Below are 18,231 nucleotides of genomic sequence, written 5' to 3' on the forward strand. Positions count from 1 at the left end.
GGCAGAAAAAGCCCAATAGAGATCAGGGGGAACTACCAGCTTTTAGGATACACCCTTAAAGGCTCCAGCACCACAAAGGGGTCTCATAGGATGCCATCTGGGTCCTGCTTCAATAGTGGAAAGGAAGGTCATTGAGCTAAAGCCTGCCAGGCTTACACACCTCTACTGTGAGGAAACAGGGACACTGGAAGGTGGGCTTCCCCCTCGCTCCTCTAAGGGAGGGTTCAGTCTCTTCCAGGCCTGCTCCAGCCACCTATGACCTAACCTTGCCCAGAATGCTGGGGTTTGCCACTGAAGGCTGAAGGTGCCCAGGGCCGTCGACCCCATCTACGACACTGTGGACGAGCCTAGGGTATTTCTTCCAAGAAGCAGGTAAACTGATCTCATTTGCACAAGGGCCACTTAACTATGTTTTGCCTGAATAGTCAGGTTCTTTATTCTTCCCTCAAAGATCTCTGTTGTGGGTGTTGATAGTCCTATTTTCTGCTGCTTTGCTTAATATATAGTGTTTCCTTTATTCCTCCTACCTCAATGCCCCACTCATATTTCAGGCTGGGACCTACTCTTAATTTAGAGCTCTCTTTCCTCCTTTTGCCAACTTGTATTATGAATTTACCTTTGCCACCCAGCTTAGTGTATCCCAAGGTTCTCTTTACCAGGCCACAGTCACAGAGCTCCAGGGAAAAGCAACCTGGTCTCAACTCTCCAGGCAGAGGAGAACAGAAGCTCCATATCCACGCATGCTGCAAATGGCTTTTTCCAGTCTACCTGAATCATTACCAGCTAGAAGCAGCGGTCAGTGGGACTTGGACATGAGCTGCAAAGTATAGAATGGTGACAACAATTCCAGTGCCATACGGACTTTTCCTGTGGGGAACGTTCCTGGACTCCTGCTCCCTGTGACAGCTCCTAACAGACTGAACTGTGGTTGGGTTGCATTTTTCAGGGATTTGGCATGGTGAGGGGGCCAACTTGGACTTGGGGAACATGTTAAGGACACTACTCATTTATGGATTCTTGCTGTATTGGCCAAGAGTTTGCTTAAAGGCTTTTAATCACTGTAAAAAAAATAGAGGACTAGATGAAGAAGATGGGGCACATATACACCATGGTATATTATTCAGCTAGGAGAAATGATGACTTTGGATCACTTATAGCAGAATGGTGGAGTCTTGGTAGCATTGTGCGGAGTGAAATAAGCGAATCAGAAAAAAACAGGAACTGCAGGATTCCATACATTAGTGGGACATAAAAGCGAGACTGAGAGGCATGAACAGGAGTGTGGTGGCTATGGGGGGTGGAGGGAGGGAAGGAGGGAGAGAGGGAGGGGAGGGGGAGGGGTACAGAGAGAACTGGATGGAGGGTGGCAGAGGACGATCTCTCTTTGGGTGATGGGTATGCAACATAACTAAATGACAAGATAACCTGGAAATGTTTTCTTTGAATGTATGTACCCTGGTTTATTGATGTCACCCCATTAAAATAAAAATTTATTTATAAAAAAAAAAAAAAAAAAAAAAAAAAAGAATGCACACAATTTGCTTTCATTTATGGGAAAGTCAAAAAGTTTATGTGCCTAGGGGTAAGAGATGGCCAACCTATTTATAAGTAAAAGCAAAGAAACACTGATCAGAAAAGTCCAGAAAATGGCTACTTCCAGGAGGGGGACATGGTTGGGGTTAGGAACCCGGGGCTGCCCGGGACTGGGAATGTTCTGTTTCTTAACCTGGGGAGTGGTTACATGGCTATTCATTTGGAAGTATGTTTTTTGTAATTATCTTTTTAAGCTGTAGCTATGTTTTATACATTTTTCTCTATGCATGACATAACCCAATAAAACAATATATATATTTAAAAAAAAAAAAAAAAGATCTCAAAGCTACAATGGATGGACTTAATGAACACTTCAATAAAGAAATATTCAATAGAATGCATTAAAAAGGACACGGAAATCATAAAGAAGAACCAGACAGAAATGACAAACACAATATCAGAAATGAAGACTACACTAGAAGAAATGAAAAGCAGGCTGGATGAAGCAGAGGATCAAATCGGCGACTTAGAGGACAAGGTAAGTGAAAGCACGGAAGTGGAGCAGCAAGAAGAAAAAAAAACAAAAAATCTGAGGAAACTCTAAGAGAGCTCTGTGAAAACCTAAAAAGAAACAACATCTGCATCATAAGGGTTCCTGAAGAAGAAAAGAAAAAACAAAGGTTAGAGGTTCAATAAAATTATAGCAGAGCCTGACCTGTGGTGGCACAGTGGGATAAAGCACCGACCTGGAACACTGAGGTTCCCGGTTCGAAACCTTGGGCTTGCCTGGTCAAGGCACATATGGGAGTTGATGCTTCCTGCTCCTACCCCTTTTCTCTCTCTGTCTCTCTCTCTCCTGTCTCTCTAAAAAATCAATAAATAAAATATTTTAAAAAGAACCTTTAAAAAAAAAAATTATAGCAGAAAACTTCCCTAAATTGATGCAGGAAAAAGTCACAAAAGTTCAAGAAGCACGGAGAATTCCATTAAAGAGAAACCCAAAAAATCTACACCAAGACACATCATAATTAAAATACCAAAGCTAAGAGATAAAGAAAAGTTGCTAGCGGAAAAAACACTATAACTTACAAAGGAGCCCCCAGAAGGATGATATCCAACTTCTCAAACAGAAACACTTTAGGTCAGAAGGGAATAGCAAGACATATTCAAAGTAATGCAGAACAAGAGCCTACAACCAAGACTTCTTTATCCAGCAAGGCTATCGTTTAAAATTGAATGAGAAATAAAAAGCTTCCCAGACAAAAAAACAAACAAACAAACAAAAAACTCAAGGAATTCATTACAACCAAACTAATGCCGCAAGATATATTCAGGGGCCTGTTGTAAACAGAACAAAGGGGAAAAAGAATATAGTAAAAGAGGAATATAACTTTAAAGAATAAAATGGCAATTAACTACATATCAATAATGACCTTAAATGTAAATGGATTAAATGCTCCAATAAAAAGATATAGGGTAGCTGAATGGATAAGACGCACCTCAAAACAAAAGATGCACACAGACTGAAAGTAAAAGGATGGAAAAAAATATTTCATGCAAATGGAATGAAAAAAAGCTGGGGCAGCAATACTTATATCTGACAAAATAGACTTTAAAACAAAGACTATAGTAAGGGATAAAGAAGGTTACTACATAATGATAAAAGGAGCAATACAACAGGAACAGATAACCATTATAAATATATATGCACTTAAAATAGAAGCACCTAAATATATAAAACATTTTGATGGACATAAAGGCAGAGCTCAACAACAATACTATAATAGTAAGGGATTTCAATACCCCACTAACATCAATGGACAGATCCTCAAGAAAGAAAATTAACAAAGAAACAACAAAATTAAGGAATACACTAGACTAGATCAACTGGATTTAACAGATATCTTCAGAACCTTCCATCCTAAAGCAGCAGAATATACATTTTTTTCAAGTGCTCATGGTACATTCTCCAGGATAGACCACATATTAGGGCATAAAACCAGTCTCAACAAATTTAAGAAGACTGAAACCATATCAAGCATCTTCTGAGACCACAATGACATTAAACGAAAATCAACTACAATAGGAAAACTGAAAAATATTAAAAAACTTGGAAACTAAACAGCATGTTATTAAACAACGACTGGGTCAAAAATGAGATCAAGGAAGAAATAAAAAATTTCCTTGAAATAAATGAAAATGAGCATATAACAATTCAAAATCTGTGGTCCACAGCAAATGCAATCCTGAAAGGGAAGTTCATAGCATTACAGGAATACCTTAAGAAGCTAGAAAAAGTTCAAAAAAACCAACTTAATCCTGCAACTAAAAGAACTAGAAAAAGAAAAGCAAGTAAAGCCTAGAGGAAGTAGAAGGAAAGAAATAATAAAGAACAGAGATTAAATGATATAGAGACTAAAATAAAATATAGAGGACCAATGAAACCAAGAGCTGGTTCTTTGAAAAAGTAAAAAAGATCGATGAACCCTTAGCCAGACTCACCAAGAAAAAAAGAGAAAGGACTCAAATAAATAAAATTTAAAATGAGAATGCAGAAGTAACAACAGACACAGCAGAAATACAAAGGATTGTAAGAAAATACTATGAAGAACTGTATGCCAAAACTTAAGACAACCTAGGTGAAATGGACAAATTCCTTGAAAAATGTAATCTTCTAAATATCATTCTGGAAGAATCAGAAAACCTAAATACAACAAATTTGTTCGATTAAAACAAATGAGATAGAAACAGTTATCAAACTCCCAACAAACAAAACCTCGGGGCCAGATCACTTCATGGGCGAATTCTACCAAACATTCAAAGAAAAACTAACTCCTATCTTTCTCAAGCTATTTCAAAAAATTCAAGAGGAGGGAAAACTTTCAAGCTCCTTTTATGAGGCGAGCATAATTTTGATTCTAAAACCAGGCAAAGACAACACAAAGAAAGAAAATTATAGGCCAATATCCCTGATGAATTTAGATGCTAAAATTCTCAACAAAATATTAGCAAACTGGATCCAGCAATACATGAAAAAAAATCATACTCCATGATCAATTAGGATTTATTCTGGGGAGGCAAGGCTGGTACAATATTTGCAAATCAATCAATGTGATTCATCATATAAACCAGGGGTCTCAAACTATGCGGCCCGCCGAACAATTTTGTGCAACGCGCAGACTAATCCACGAAGTTCAAAATATTTTGGATAAAATTAAGTAAACCCGTGGATTAGTCTGCGGGCCGCACAAAATTGTTCGGCGGGACGTGAGTTTGAGACTCCTGAAAAAACCACATGATAATATCAACAGATGCAGAAAAACCATTCGATAAAATCCAGCACCCATTTATGATCAAACTCTCAGCAAAGTGGGAATACACGGAACATACCTCAACATGATAAAGGCCATCTATGACAGGCCCACAGCCAACATCATACTCAATGGACAAAAGTTAAAAGCAATCCCCTAAGATCAGGAACAAGGCAGGGGTGCATCCTTTCACCACTCTTATTCAACATAATCCTGGAAATCCTAGCCACAGCAATCAGACAAGAAGAAGAAATAAAAGGCATCCAAACTGGAGAAGAAGAAATAAAACTATGATACTGTACCTAGAAAACTCTGAAGTCTCAGTCAAAAAACTACTGGACCTAATAAATGAATTCAGCAAGGTGGTAGGATTTTAAAAAAATACTCAGAAATCAGAGGCATTTTTATACACCAACAATGATCTGTCTGATAGATAAACTAAGAAAACAATCCCCTTCACTATTGCAACAACAACAAAAAAATACCTAGAAGTAAATTTAATCAAGGAGGTTAAAGATTTGTACTTGGAAAATTATAAAACATTGATAAAAGAAATCAAGGAAGACACAAACAAGTGGAAGCATATATCGTGTTCATGGCTAGGAAGAATAAACATCATTAAAATGTCCATATTACCCAAAGCATTTTATAAATTCAATGCAATTCTTATTAAAATACCAATGACATACTTCAAAGATATAGAACAAATATTCCAAAAATTCATATGTAACCAAAAAAAAAAACCATGAATAGCCTCAGCAATCTTGAAAAAGAAGAATAAAGTGGATGGTATCACATTTCCTGATACTAAGTTATAATACAAGGCCATCGTACTCAAAACAGCTTGGTACTGGGTAAGAACAGGCATATAGATCAATGGAACAGAACAGAGAACCCAGAAATAAACCCGCACCTTTATGGACAATTGATATTTGACAAGGATGGTGATAGCATAAATGGAGTAAAGACAGTCTCTTTAACAAATGGTCTTGGGAAAATTGGACAGCTACCTGCAAAATAATGAAACTAGAGCACCCACTCACACCATTCACAAAAATAAACTCAAAATGGATTAAAGACTTAAATGTAAGTCATGAAATCATAAGCATCCTAGAGGAAAAGATAGGCAATAAGCTCTCCAACATCACTCGCAGCAATGTATTTGCTGATTTATCTCCACTCTCAAGGGAAATAAAAGATAGGATAAACAAAGGACTATATCAAACTAAAAAACTTTTGCACAGCTAAAGACAATATGAACAAAATAAAAAGGCAAACCACACAATGGGAGAACATATTCAACAATACATCTGATTAGGGGTTAATAACCAAAATTTATAAAGAACTTGTAAAACTCAACACCAAAAAGATAAACAGTCCAATCAAAAAATGAGCAAAAGAGATGAACAGCCACTTCTCCAAAGAGGACATACAGATGGCCAATAGGCATATAAAAAAATGCTCAACATCACTAATCATTAGAGAAATACAAATTAAAACCCCAATGAGATATCACCTCACACCAGTAAGAATGGCGCTCATCAACAGAACAACACAAAGTAAGTGCTGGCGAGGATGTGGAGAAAAGGGAACCCTCCTGCACTGCTGGTGGGAATGCAGACTGGTGCAGCCACTGTGGAAAACAGTATGGAGATTCCTCAAAAAATTAAAAATCGAACGGTCTTTTGACCCAGCCATCCCACTTTTAGGAATATACCAAGAATACCATAGCACAGTTTGAAAAGGAGAAATGCACTCCCATGTTTATTGCAGCATTGTTTATAATAGCCAAGATCTGGACACAGCCCAAGTATCCTTCAGTGGACGAGTGGATTAAAAAGTAGTTGGACATATACACAATGGAATACTATGGGGCCATGAAAAGAAGGAAATATTATTTTTTGTGACAATATGGATGGAACTGGAAACTATTATGTTAAGTGAAATAAGCCAGGCAGAGAAAGAAAAATATCATATGACCTCACTCATATGAGGAATCCGACGAACAATATGAACTGAGGAGCGGAATAGAGACAGAGGAGGGATCAAAGGATCCAGAAGGAAACCAGACAGAGGAATGGTGATGATAGGGTGACAGGATGGGACGAGAGCAGAAAAGCAAATCCTGGATGGGGACAGGGGAGATGTACTGGGGAACACGGGTGACATTAGACTCTATGTAAACACAATAAATTAATTAAAAAAAAGAAAAATATAAATATACTTCTTCAAAAATATATACATATATAAATCAATGACTTACAAATGTCTTACCCATTACACATTAGTGAACAACAATGTATTATAATTATATATTGTTATAATATTGTTAAAAATAATAGCAAAAAACTGAAGGCTAGCATTTATAAAAACTAATAATACCATAATTGATTTACAACTATAAGAAATGAATCAATTAAAAACTAAGACTTCTGAAAGTAGACAGTGATAACAGTTGCACAATCTAGTGAATATATTAAAATTCACTGATATGTACACTTTAAATTTGACTGTATATAATTACATTTCCATTTTCAAAAATAATGTAGCTTTCTGTAAGAGGGATCTGGGTTACACAGGTACATGTATTTGCTAGATCTCAGCCAGAACAACTTATGTCAGAAATCAAGAGAGGTATGTCCACGGACAGAGGATCCAGTATGAAGGAAATTCTACTAACCAAATTTGGGGCAATCTGTGCACCAAAATGAATAAGAGAAATGAACTGTAACACAGAGAAAAAGAAGGATTCATGAGACAGCTTACTGATGAGGGCAGTTATAAACTGGTTTAACCACTTTGGAAAACTGTCCAGTATCTATGACCCAGAAATTCTCATCTTTACAAATACACCCAGAAGATATGTTCACCAAGACACATACAAGAATGTTCTGCCCTATTCATAATAGCTCCAAACTGAAAACAACATAAATATCCATCAACAGTAAAATGGATAGCCTGACCAGGTGGTGGTGCAGTGGATAAAGCATCAACCTGGGACACTGAAGAATGCTACAGAAAACGGTGTCCAGTGGTGGGTTTGGTGTTAGCAAAACAGATGAAAACAAAGGAGGATGAGTCCCTGGGAACTTTGGTTCCAGCCTTACACCATTTTTCACCACTGTGAGAGGATCTGTCCTGCTTTTCACATCAAGATCCTGGCTATGACCAACTCCTACAAAGAATAATCAGAATCCAAGTTTTGCTGAAATGAAGGTGATTTTTATAGTTGTGAGTGAACCCAAATACCTAATGTCAGCAATCATTTTGAACCTTCTTTATAGCATCTATGTGAACAAGAAAATATCAAGTCTCCCTAAGTATTTTTCTTAATATTCATATACATATAATATTAAATGATTTTAACTCAGGATTAAAATAAAATTTCTGCTTATCAATTTACCATTAACTCATACAACTTTTAAGAATCATAGGCCCTGGCCAGGTTGGCTCAGTGGTAGTGTCGGCCAGGCACATGGATGTCTAGGGTTCAAGTCCTGGTCAGGGCACACAAGAGAAGCGCCCATCAGCTTCTCCACACCTCCTCCTCTCGTTTCTCTCTCTCTCTCTCTTTCTCTTATTCCCTGCTGCAGCCATGGCTCGAATGGAGCAAGTTGGCCCTGGACACTGAGGATAGCTCCATGGCCTCCACCTCAGGTGCTAAGAAGAGCTTGGTTGCAACCGAGCAACACCCCAGATGGGCAGAGCAATCACTGCCTAGTGGGCTTGCCAGGTGGATCCCAGTTGGAGCACATGTGGGAGTCTGTCTCTGCCTCTCCTCCTTTAATGAATTAAAAAAAAATCATAGTATCATAGTATAAAAAAGACTATGATTTACAAATTCCTAAATCATTGAAGTACTAAACTAGAAACTATAAGTCAGAAATTTGTTATCTGATTATCAGACCAACTAATAACAAGTGACATTTAATAGACACAATTATGCAGAACCCAGGCTCAGTATACAATTATAAAATTAGCTGAAATTCTTCCCCACCTGAAACTTATTATCCTATGGCATGGAGAGATAAAAGCAGAAGTGACAGAGTGCTCTCCCCACCAGGAGCACACACACGCCTATCCCTTCCCCTCTTCTTCCCTCACAGGCGTGCATCTTCTAAACTCTAAGGGTCCCCAGGGGAGTAGTGGGCAGCAGAGGCTCATCCTGGGCCAACCCTATGAAACTGTCTCCAACGCAGTTTCCTCCCACTTTTCAGTGAGGCAAAGTATCCTTGCCTAGGCTTTCCTGTTGCTGCTTCTATCCTAAACCCTTCCTTGTTTCACTGTCCCCAGCTTTAATAAATGTACTTTTAAAATTAAATAAATAAATAAAAAGCAGAAGTGACAGATGAAAACACACATACAACAAAATGCCAGTGAAAAAGAGTCTTGGAATGATCAGATCTAAAGCTGACTGATGACTTCAGAGATACAGAAGAACTTTACTTCCAGAATTAATCTTTATGGATACAAATAAGCAGGTCAAGTAATAAAAAAAAAAATCTCAACCCAGAATTCTGAAACTTCATTTGTATAATTTTAGCTTTTACTCAAATTCATGAAATAACTGAAAAACCACTGTCATTTTAACAAAATACTATTGCAAAAATAAGAGCAAACCTTTCCACTCGGACAGTGAGGTCCTCTGCAGGTCTCTGATTTGAACATCCATTAGGCTCCTGAGGCGCAGTGGCATGGCCTGATCTTTCTCCTTCTTATTTATTAAATATAAAGAAATAAAAAAAATACTGTGTTTAATGTCAGTTTTTAAAAGGGATAAATCCTATGGGTTACAACACTTGCTAATTTTGTTGCTTAAACATTACGTATTTTCCCTAAGAATGGAGCAGGTGATAAGAAATGAGCTATTACTAATTCTGAAGTTTGGATCTGGACACAATAGTATATAAAATAGGCAATAAGGCAGTTACCCAGTTGAGGTCCACCAAGGCAAAGTTAGAAGTATAACATGAAGAAATATTAATCTGGCAGGAGGCGATATAATAAAAGTAGAGTAAGCATGCCTGGATATGGGTAGGCCACACTCTAGAGCAAGGTAGTCCAATATCTACAGTGTCAAATACAGTAGCCACTAACTACAGCGTACTGTGTTGTCTGTTTTTTTGATATTGTATTCTAAGCACACTTCAGGTAGGCTAGACTAAGCTAGGCTATGCTGTTTGGTAGGTTACATGTATTAAAAGTATTTTTAGCCTGACCTGTGGTGGCACAGTGGATAAAATGTCAACCTCGAATGTTAAGGTCACCGGTTTGAAACCCCAGGTTTGCCTGGTCAAGACACATACGGGAAGCAACTATTATTACTTGATGCTTCCCACTCCTCCTCCCTCCTTCCTCTCTCCCCTCTAAAATCAATAAACAAAATAATTTAAAAAAATTGTTTTAAGTATTAAAAAAAATTTTTTTAATTGAATTTATTGGGGTGTCACTGGTTAACATAATTATACAGGCTTCAAGTGTCCAAGTCTACAACACATCTCTATACACTGTATTGTGTATTCACCCCATGTTAAATGCATTTTTAACCTTTATTTTCAACTTAATGGGTTTATTTGGACATAACCCCATTTTAAGTCAAGGAGCATTTGTATTCAAAAGGGAATGAAAAATTTTAAAAATAATAAATATCCAGGTAAATATAAAACATAAGTATTCTGCTGTACACCTAAGTGGACCACACTCATAACAGTCTCCCAGTCCTATCTGTATCCACAACTTGAGTAACCTATGCATGTAAAACCTTAAAATGAAACTACTAAAAAGGAACCTGATAGCCAATCTTCAAATATTCAAACCTGTTATGTTTAACTCCATAAACAGCACTAAAGTTAAAGGGCATCAAGTTTCAGCTAAACACGGGGAAATTTTTTCTAAAAACTACCACTTTGCCTGACCTGTAGTGGCGTAGATAAAGCACCAAACTGTTATGCTGATGTCGCTGGTTTGAAACCCCAGGCTTGCTGGGTTAAGGCACATATGAGAAGCAACAAGGTGATGCTTCCCACTCCACCCCAGCCTCTCTCTCTCTCTCTCCTCTAAAATCAATACATAAAAATCCAAGAAAAAACACTTAGGACTCAACAACAGAACAGGCTTCCTAGGCAAGGTAATGAGCGTCCTATCATTAAGTGTATTTAAATAAAAGCTTGATGATTACCAGGATGGAGTGGGATAATCTTTTTAAATACTAATGTTCTAACTTCTCTGTTTATCTAACTGTACATTGTATATTACACCAAAACACCAAATAACTCTGACAATGACCCCTAATAAAGTGTAAAATTTCTTTTGTCCTTTCTATCAATGCCTCTTCAGTCACACCTCTTATTTCTACAAGTTCTATTTTATAGTTATCCTTTAGTTCTAATTTTTAAAATGCAAATATTCCCTTAAATTTGTCTATTATTTTATTGGTTATAAAAACAACCCCAAAAACATTAGTTCATTTGGACCTTTGAAAATCTCCTGGCTGGGAAGAAATTTATAAAACTACTGAGTCATAATGACAGTTCCTAAATCATAGCACAGTAGCAGAAATTACAAATCTAGCTCTTCTAGACTGTTTCCTATTTGGGTTTGAAGGGCATATTCACTAAATTTATCCTATTCTGTCACTAAATGACAAACGTATTTAAGACAACCCTTTACTTAGTTAGTTAGCCTGCCTCTGCCTTGACCAGAATCCACCAAGCAAGCCTCCTAATAGCCATGCTCTGGCCATCTGGGCAGTAGCTCTGTTGCTTGGCAACTGATCTATTTTTAGTGCCTTAAGTACAGGCCACAAGCCATCCTCAGCACTTGGGGCCAATTCACTCAAACCACTGAGCCATGGCTATAGGGGAAGGGGAGGATAGAGATAAGAGAGAGAGGGAGGACTGAGAGGAGGAGGGGTGGAGAAGCAGATGGTCGTTTCTCCTGTGTTCCCTCACTGGAAATCAAACCTGGGACATCCACATACCTAGCTGACACTCTATCACTGAGCCAACCGTCCAGGTCCAATCTAGGGCCTTTAAAATGAAGTGAAGGAGTATTTCTACTGTACTCAAAAGAGTACACTGAAAATTACCTGTTGCAGAATCTGACTTTGTATCAGAAGTAGGTGGTGTCTCACAAAGTTCTATATTTCCAGACTGAGAGTTTTCAGAAGTGTTGTTAGGTTCAAATGAGGTGGATGGAGTAGAGACTGAACTTTCTGACTGGCTGCCATTTGCCACTGATGGTTCACCTTTTAATGAGTGCATCTAGGAAGAGAACACACTGAAATTTAATTAACAGGTAAGAATCTAAATTTATCATGGCAAATCAGACTAAAATATGAGTAAGTCAAAATAAATACTTTCTAAGTAGATAAATCTAAATATATAATCTTAAACATGACATAATCATGTTATGGAATTCTACTATAAACTGTCAAGAGAATTGAAAGATTTTATTTTTATTTTATTTTTTTGTATTTTTTCAAAGTTAGAAGCAGGGAGGCAGTCAGTCAGACAGACTCCCGCATGCGCCCGACCGGGATCCACCCGGCATGCCCACCAGGGGGTGATGCTCTGCCCATCTGGGGTGTTGCTCTGTTGCAGCCAGAGCCATTCGAGCACCTGAGGCAGAGGCCATGGAGCCAACCTCAGCACCCAGGCCAACTTTGCTCCAATGAAGCCTTGGCTGTGAGAGGGTAAGAGAGAGACAGAGAGGAAGGAGAGGGGGAAGAGTGAAGAAGCAGATGGGTGCTTCTCCTGTGTGCCCTGACCAGGAATTGAACCCAGGACTTCCACATGCGGGGCCGACACTCGACTGCTGAGCCAACCAGCCAGGGCCAAGAAAATTAAAAGATTTTAAAAATATAGCTCTAAGATAAAGTCAAATTCTTAAAAAAAAAGAAAGATTTTAAAAGGATAATACTGCTTTTCCTTCAAATTATAATTGAAGGGAAAAACTTACATGCTATATTAGTTATTTGTCCAAAGTGGATGCAAATGAGAAACTGAATAAGGTTCTTTTTTTTTTTTTTTTGGTATTTTTCTGAAGCTGGAAACGGGGAGAGACAGACAGACTCCTGCATGTGCCCGACCGAGATCCACCCGGCATGCCCACCAGGGGCGATGCTCTGCCCCTCCGGGGCGTTGCTCTGCCGCGACCAGAGCCACTCCAGCACCTGGGGCAGAGGCCAAGGAGCCATCCCCAGCACCCGGGCCATCCCTGCTCCAATGGAGCCCCGGCTGTGGGAGGGGAAGAGAGAGACAGAGAGGAAGGAGGGGGGGGGGGCAGAGAAGCAAATGGGCGCTTCTCCTATGTGCCCTGGCCGGGAATCGAACCCGGATCCCCCGCATGCCAGGCCAACGCTCTACTGCTGAGCCAACTGGCCAGGGCTTTTTTTTTTTTTTTTTTACAGGGACAGAGCGAGAGTCAGAGAGAGGGATAGATAGGGACAGACAGGAACAGAGAGAGATGAGAAGCATCAATCATCAGTTTTTCATTGCCGTTGCAACACCTTAGTTGTTTGTTGATTGCTCTCATATGTGCCTTGACCACGGGCCTTCAGCAGACCGAGTAACCCCTTGCTCAAGCCAGTGACCTTGGGTCCAAGCTGGTGAGCTTTTTGCTCAAACCAGATGAGCCCGCGCTCAAGCTGGCAACCTCAGGGTCTCGAACCTGGGTCCTCTGCATCCCAGTCCAACGATCTATCCACTGCGCCACCGCCTGGTCAGGCTGAATAAGGTTCTTAACACATGACAAACAATATACTGTTAGATACCTTAATGTGAGAGCAACTCTCTTGCAACAAAGTAATATGCATTATGTGATTGGGTGAAGGAACAAAGGATAAGGGAAAGTAAGAAGTCACTGATGTATTAAGTACAGGCACCTCTAACTTCATAATGCTACTTTCAAAACCAGTCCAAGAAGAGAGTACTTACTACATTTCAAATTTAATGGCACAGCAGGTTCCTGAATATATTAAGCAGTTCTAAAAATATTCCAATGTCAAGTTCCTAGCTAATCAATTTCACATGTTTATATAATGAATAATTCTGTTCTTTCTCACCTGCTGGACTTTGTGAATTCTGGCAACGAGTTCATCTGCAGAAACACTTCCTGCTATTACTTCCAAGGGAATTCCACTGTCTCCAATAAAGAAACTGGATGGAACACATACTACAGGATCTATACAGTTTAATTAAGTCTAATAATTTACGAGAAACAAGGAAATAATTTTAATAAAGCAAAACATATCATCTTTGTGAATTTTTTAGAAAATAATTTCAATTACTACATGTGATTTGGGAATTGACTTATGATGTATTTGCATTGCATAGCTGAGTGAACATCTACTACATTCCCATCATAACCTCTTTATCTATATTGCCTCTTGTTAGCTACTTCTCACATGCCAACCAAATTGCTCCATACTACTTTCTAGATGCTCATACACACATAAAATACTCCCTATAATTCCAATCCCTACAATGAACTGTCTCAAAGTACATTTAGTAATATCAAGTTCCCATAAAGAATGAATGACTTTATAAATAAAAATGAATAATTTCTAAATGTCATGAATTAATCAAAACAAAGGTAAATTCTCAAACAAAACAGTATATATAAAACTGATTCTTCATTGAAAGGATACAGATTTGTGAAAACTGGAGGCAGGCTTCACTGTAAAACAAAATCAAACAGAAAATCACTAGATGAATGCAAGTGTTTCCCAAATACTGAGTTGTTTTTTTTATTTATTTTCCAAATACTGAGTTGTTTTTATAAAAAATTATTGTACCAACTACATGCATTTTTCTGAAACTAATAGGTCCTTTCATGGCCATCAGCTGAAAACAGAAAAATATATTATTTCACAGACCCTTTTTTGCTTTATAACTGTCAGATTAAAGAACTATTCGTCCCTCATGCACTGCTGGTAGGAATGTAAACTGGTACAGCCATTGTGAAAGACAGTATGGTGGTTCTTCAAAAAATTAAGAATTACCATATGATCCAGCAATCTCTTTACTGGTTATTGACCCCTAAAATTTGAAAACATTGGTACACAAAGACACAGGGCACCCCCACGTTCATCACGGCATTATTCACAGTGGCCAAGACATGGAAACAAGTGTCCTTCGAGAGAGACTAAATAAAGGACATATGATACACACACACACACACACACACACACACACACACAATGGAATACTACTTAGCCATAAGAAACGATGATATATTGTCACTTACGACAACATGGACGAACCTTAAGAACATTATATTAAGTGAAATAAGTAAATCAGTAAAAGTTCAGAACTATACAAATTTATACTCTTGGAGAGAGACAAAAGTGATTATGAAGCAGAGCGGGGAGGGGATAAAGACAGACAAATAGCCTGACCAGGCGGTGGCGCAGTAGATAAGTGTTGGACTGGGATGTGGAGGACCCAGGTTCAAGACCCCGAGGTCGCCAGCTTGAGCGCGGGCTCATCTGGTTTGAGCAAAAGCTCACCAGCTTGGACCCAAAGTCACTGGCTGGAGCAAGGGGTTACTTGGTCTGCTGAAGGCCCATGGTCAAGGCACATATGAGAAAGTAATCAATGAACAATTAAGGTGTCACAACGAAAAAAAACTGATTGATGCTTCTCATCTCTCTCCGTTCCTGTCTGTCTGTCTGTCCCTATCTATCCCTCTCTCTCTCTCTCTAAAAAAAAGAGAGACAAATACATGGTGACAGAAAATGATTTGACTTTGGGTGATGGGCACACAATGCAATCAACAGTTCAAATGCTATAGAAATGTTTACCTGAAGCCTATGTACTCTTATTGATCAATAATCACCCCATTAAATTTAATTTAAAAAACTATTCTTTGCGACCCACAAACTGGTAGCTAAAAAACTCAAGTTAATTATCTTCCATGTTGCTTCCTCAACAGCATGTATACCTAAATATAGTATCTTGTAACAAGATATTAGTCCTGGCCAGTTGGTTCAGTCAGAGCATTGTTCCAAAACACCAAGATTGTGGGTTCAATCCCTGGTGGAGACACATGCAGTAAGCAATCAATGGGTGCACAATCAAAGTGAAACAACAACAAATGGATGCTTCTCTGTCTCTTCCCCCCCTACTCTCTCTAAAATCAATCAATAGGGAAATATTTTTTAAAAAGAAGTATTAGTAGTAGAATTTTTCATAATTTAAAAGACACTCTAGAACAGGGGTCCCCAAACTTTTTACACAGGGGGCCAGTTCACTGTCCCTCAGACCGTTGGAGGGCCATACTATAAAAAAAACTATGAACAAATCCCTATGCATACTGCACGTATCTTATTTTAAAGTAAGAAAAACAAAACGGGAACAAATACAATATTTAAAATAAAGAACAAGTAAATTTAAATCAACAAACTGACCAGTATTTCAATGGGAACTATGGGCCTCCTTTTGGCTAATGAGATGGTCACTGTCCGGTTCCATATTTGTCACTGCTAGCCGTAACAAGTGATGCAAGTGTGCATCAGTTAGTGTAGATCTGATTGGAGATTTCAGATGTTTCATTCTGGAAAAAGTTTGTTCACAGGCGTAAGTGCTGCCAAAGATGGTTGCCATTTTGAGTGCATGGTTCCTGAGATTAGGATGTCTCCAAGGGGAGAGATGCATAGAAATTAGGCAAGCTGCTTGACTTGAATGCATCTTTCAGAGTCACAATTCTGCAATACAGCCAGTTCCCTTTGGTAAATTGTATCCACATTTTCTTTTTTTTTTTTTTTTTTGTATTTTTCTGAAGTTGGAAACAAAGGCAGTCAGACAGACTCCCGCATGCACTCAACTGGGATCCACCCGGCATGCCCACCAGGGGGCGATGCTCTGCCCATCTGGGGCATTGCTCTGTTGCAACCAGGGCCATTCTAGCGCCTGAGGCAGAGGCCATGGAGCCATTCTCAGCACCCGGGCCAACTTTGCTCCAATGGAGCCTTGGCTGCGGGAGGGGAAGAGAGAGACAGAGAGGAAGGAGAAGGGGAGGGGTGGAGAAGCAGATGGGCGCTTCTCCTGTGTGCCCTGGCCGGGAATCGAACCCAGGACTCCTGCATGCCAGGCCAATGCTCTACCACTGAGCCAACCGGCCAGGGCCTCACATTTTCAATGTCAATAGAAAATGGGTTACGGAAAAGCTGTATGCCCTATTCATGGAGATGAAGCTCTTTAAATCTGAATTGGAACTCTTTTCGCAACTTTTCCAGTGAATCCACACGTTTCTTTTGGGAATGCAATCAAGGGTTTTTCCATTAACAAATTTTGAGTTAAGGGGAGATGGCAGAAATTTTCCTCCTTCACTTGTCTGATAAGGAGGCCTTATTTTATTTCAAATGCTTTTACATGTGATTGCATATAACAGATGAGCTTCCCTTTTCCTTGAAGTTGCACATTGAAACTGTTGAGTAGCTATTACATCTGTCAGAAAGGCGAGGTGCCACTTCCATTCTGCATCATTGAGCTCTAGTACTTCTTTGTTTTTTGAAAGCATAAAAGCTGTAATCTGTGGAAGTAAGTCAGAAATGTCTCAAAACTCTCCCTCAACTGAGCCAAAGGACTTCTGTGTGGTACAGAACATCTTCATAGGCAACATTTAGCTCAGACAGAAATTCCTGAAATTGTCTGTGGTTTAGTGCATTAGCTCTAATGAAGTTAACACAAGATACAATTTTCATAAGAGTCCCACTTTAGTGGTTTACTACATAGCGCTTGTTGGTGGATGAGGCAGTGTATGGCTATTGGATGAGAATGGTTACGTTTGTCCATCTCTTGGTTAATGCGAGCAATTACTCCTTTCTTAGACCCCATCATGCTAGGAGCACCATCAGTTGTCACACTGGCTAGTTTAGCCCAGTCCAGCTCCAAATTCTTCAGTTTGGGAAAAACCTTTTCATAGAGATCCTCTCCTGTAGTTATTCCTTTGATGCTTTGCAGTGCAGCAAGCTCTTCTGTGACTTCGAAATTGTCATTCATCCCACGAATAAAAATTAGAGAAGTTGTGCAGAATCACGAACATCATTGCTCTCGAGTGCCAAGGAAAAATAATAAAGTCTTCTTGCGGAGTTTTGCAAATGCTGATGCAAACTGTCTCCCATTTCTCCAATCCTTCGTGTAATTGTAGATCCTGAAAGACTAACTGTACTAAATAAGTCTGCCTTTTCTGGACACATCTCTTTGGCAACAGAAAGAAGGCACTCTCTAACAAATTCTCCCTCCACGAATGGTCGGCCAGTGCACACTATTAGCTTGGCAACTTGAAAACATGCCACCTTGCCGAGCACCGCCTCCAGTGCTATATTCAGGGATGGCGGTGATCAGCCTGTGACACTGTGTATACAGCGTCCTGAACATCTGCA

The 18,231-nt window shown here is 39.1% G+C and overlaps 1 protein-coding gene across 2 annotated transcripts in view; it reads right to left on the bottom strand.

Moving 5' to 3' along the window:
- Positions 1-18,231, bottom strand: part of UBXN4 (UBX domain protein 4) — a 52,226-nt gene that overhangs the window by 21,050 nt on the left and 12,945 nt on the right. Inside the window, exons 3-6 of one of the 2 annotated variants that reach the window (XM_066278876.1) lie at positions 14,494-14,522; positions 13,909-14,027; positions 11,932-12,106; positions 9,465-9,555 (exon numbers count right to left, since the gene is read on the bottom strand). In XM_066278876.1, the coding sequence (XP_066134973.1) occupies positions 9,465-9,555; positions 11,932-12,106; positions 13,909-14,027; positions 14,494-14,522 (414 nt within the window). Of the gene's footprint in view, positions 1-9,464; positions 9,559-11,931; positions 12,107-13,908; positions 14,028-14,493; positions 14,523-18,231 lie in introns of both variants that reach the window. The other variant, XM_066278875.1, reaches the window with a different exon arrangement.

This window comes from Saccopteryx bilineata, chromosome 5 (assembly GCF_036850765.1).
Source record: "Saccopteryx bilineata isolate mSacBil1 chromosome 5, mSacBil1_pri_phased_curated, whole genome shotgun sequence".
Lineage (NCBI taxonomy): Eukaryota > Metazoa > Chordata > Mammalia > Chiroptera > Emballonuridae > Saccopteryx > Saccopteryx bilineata.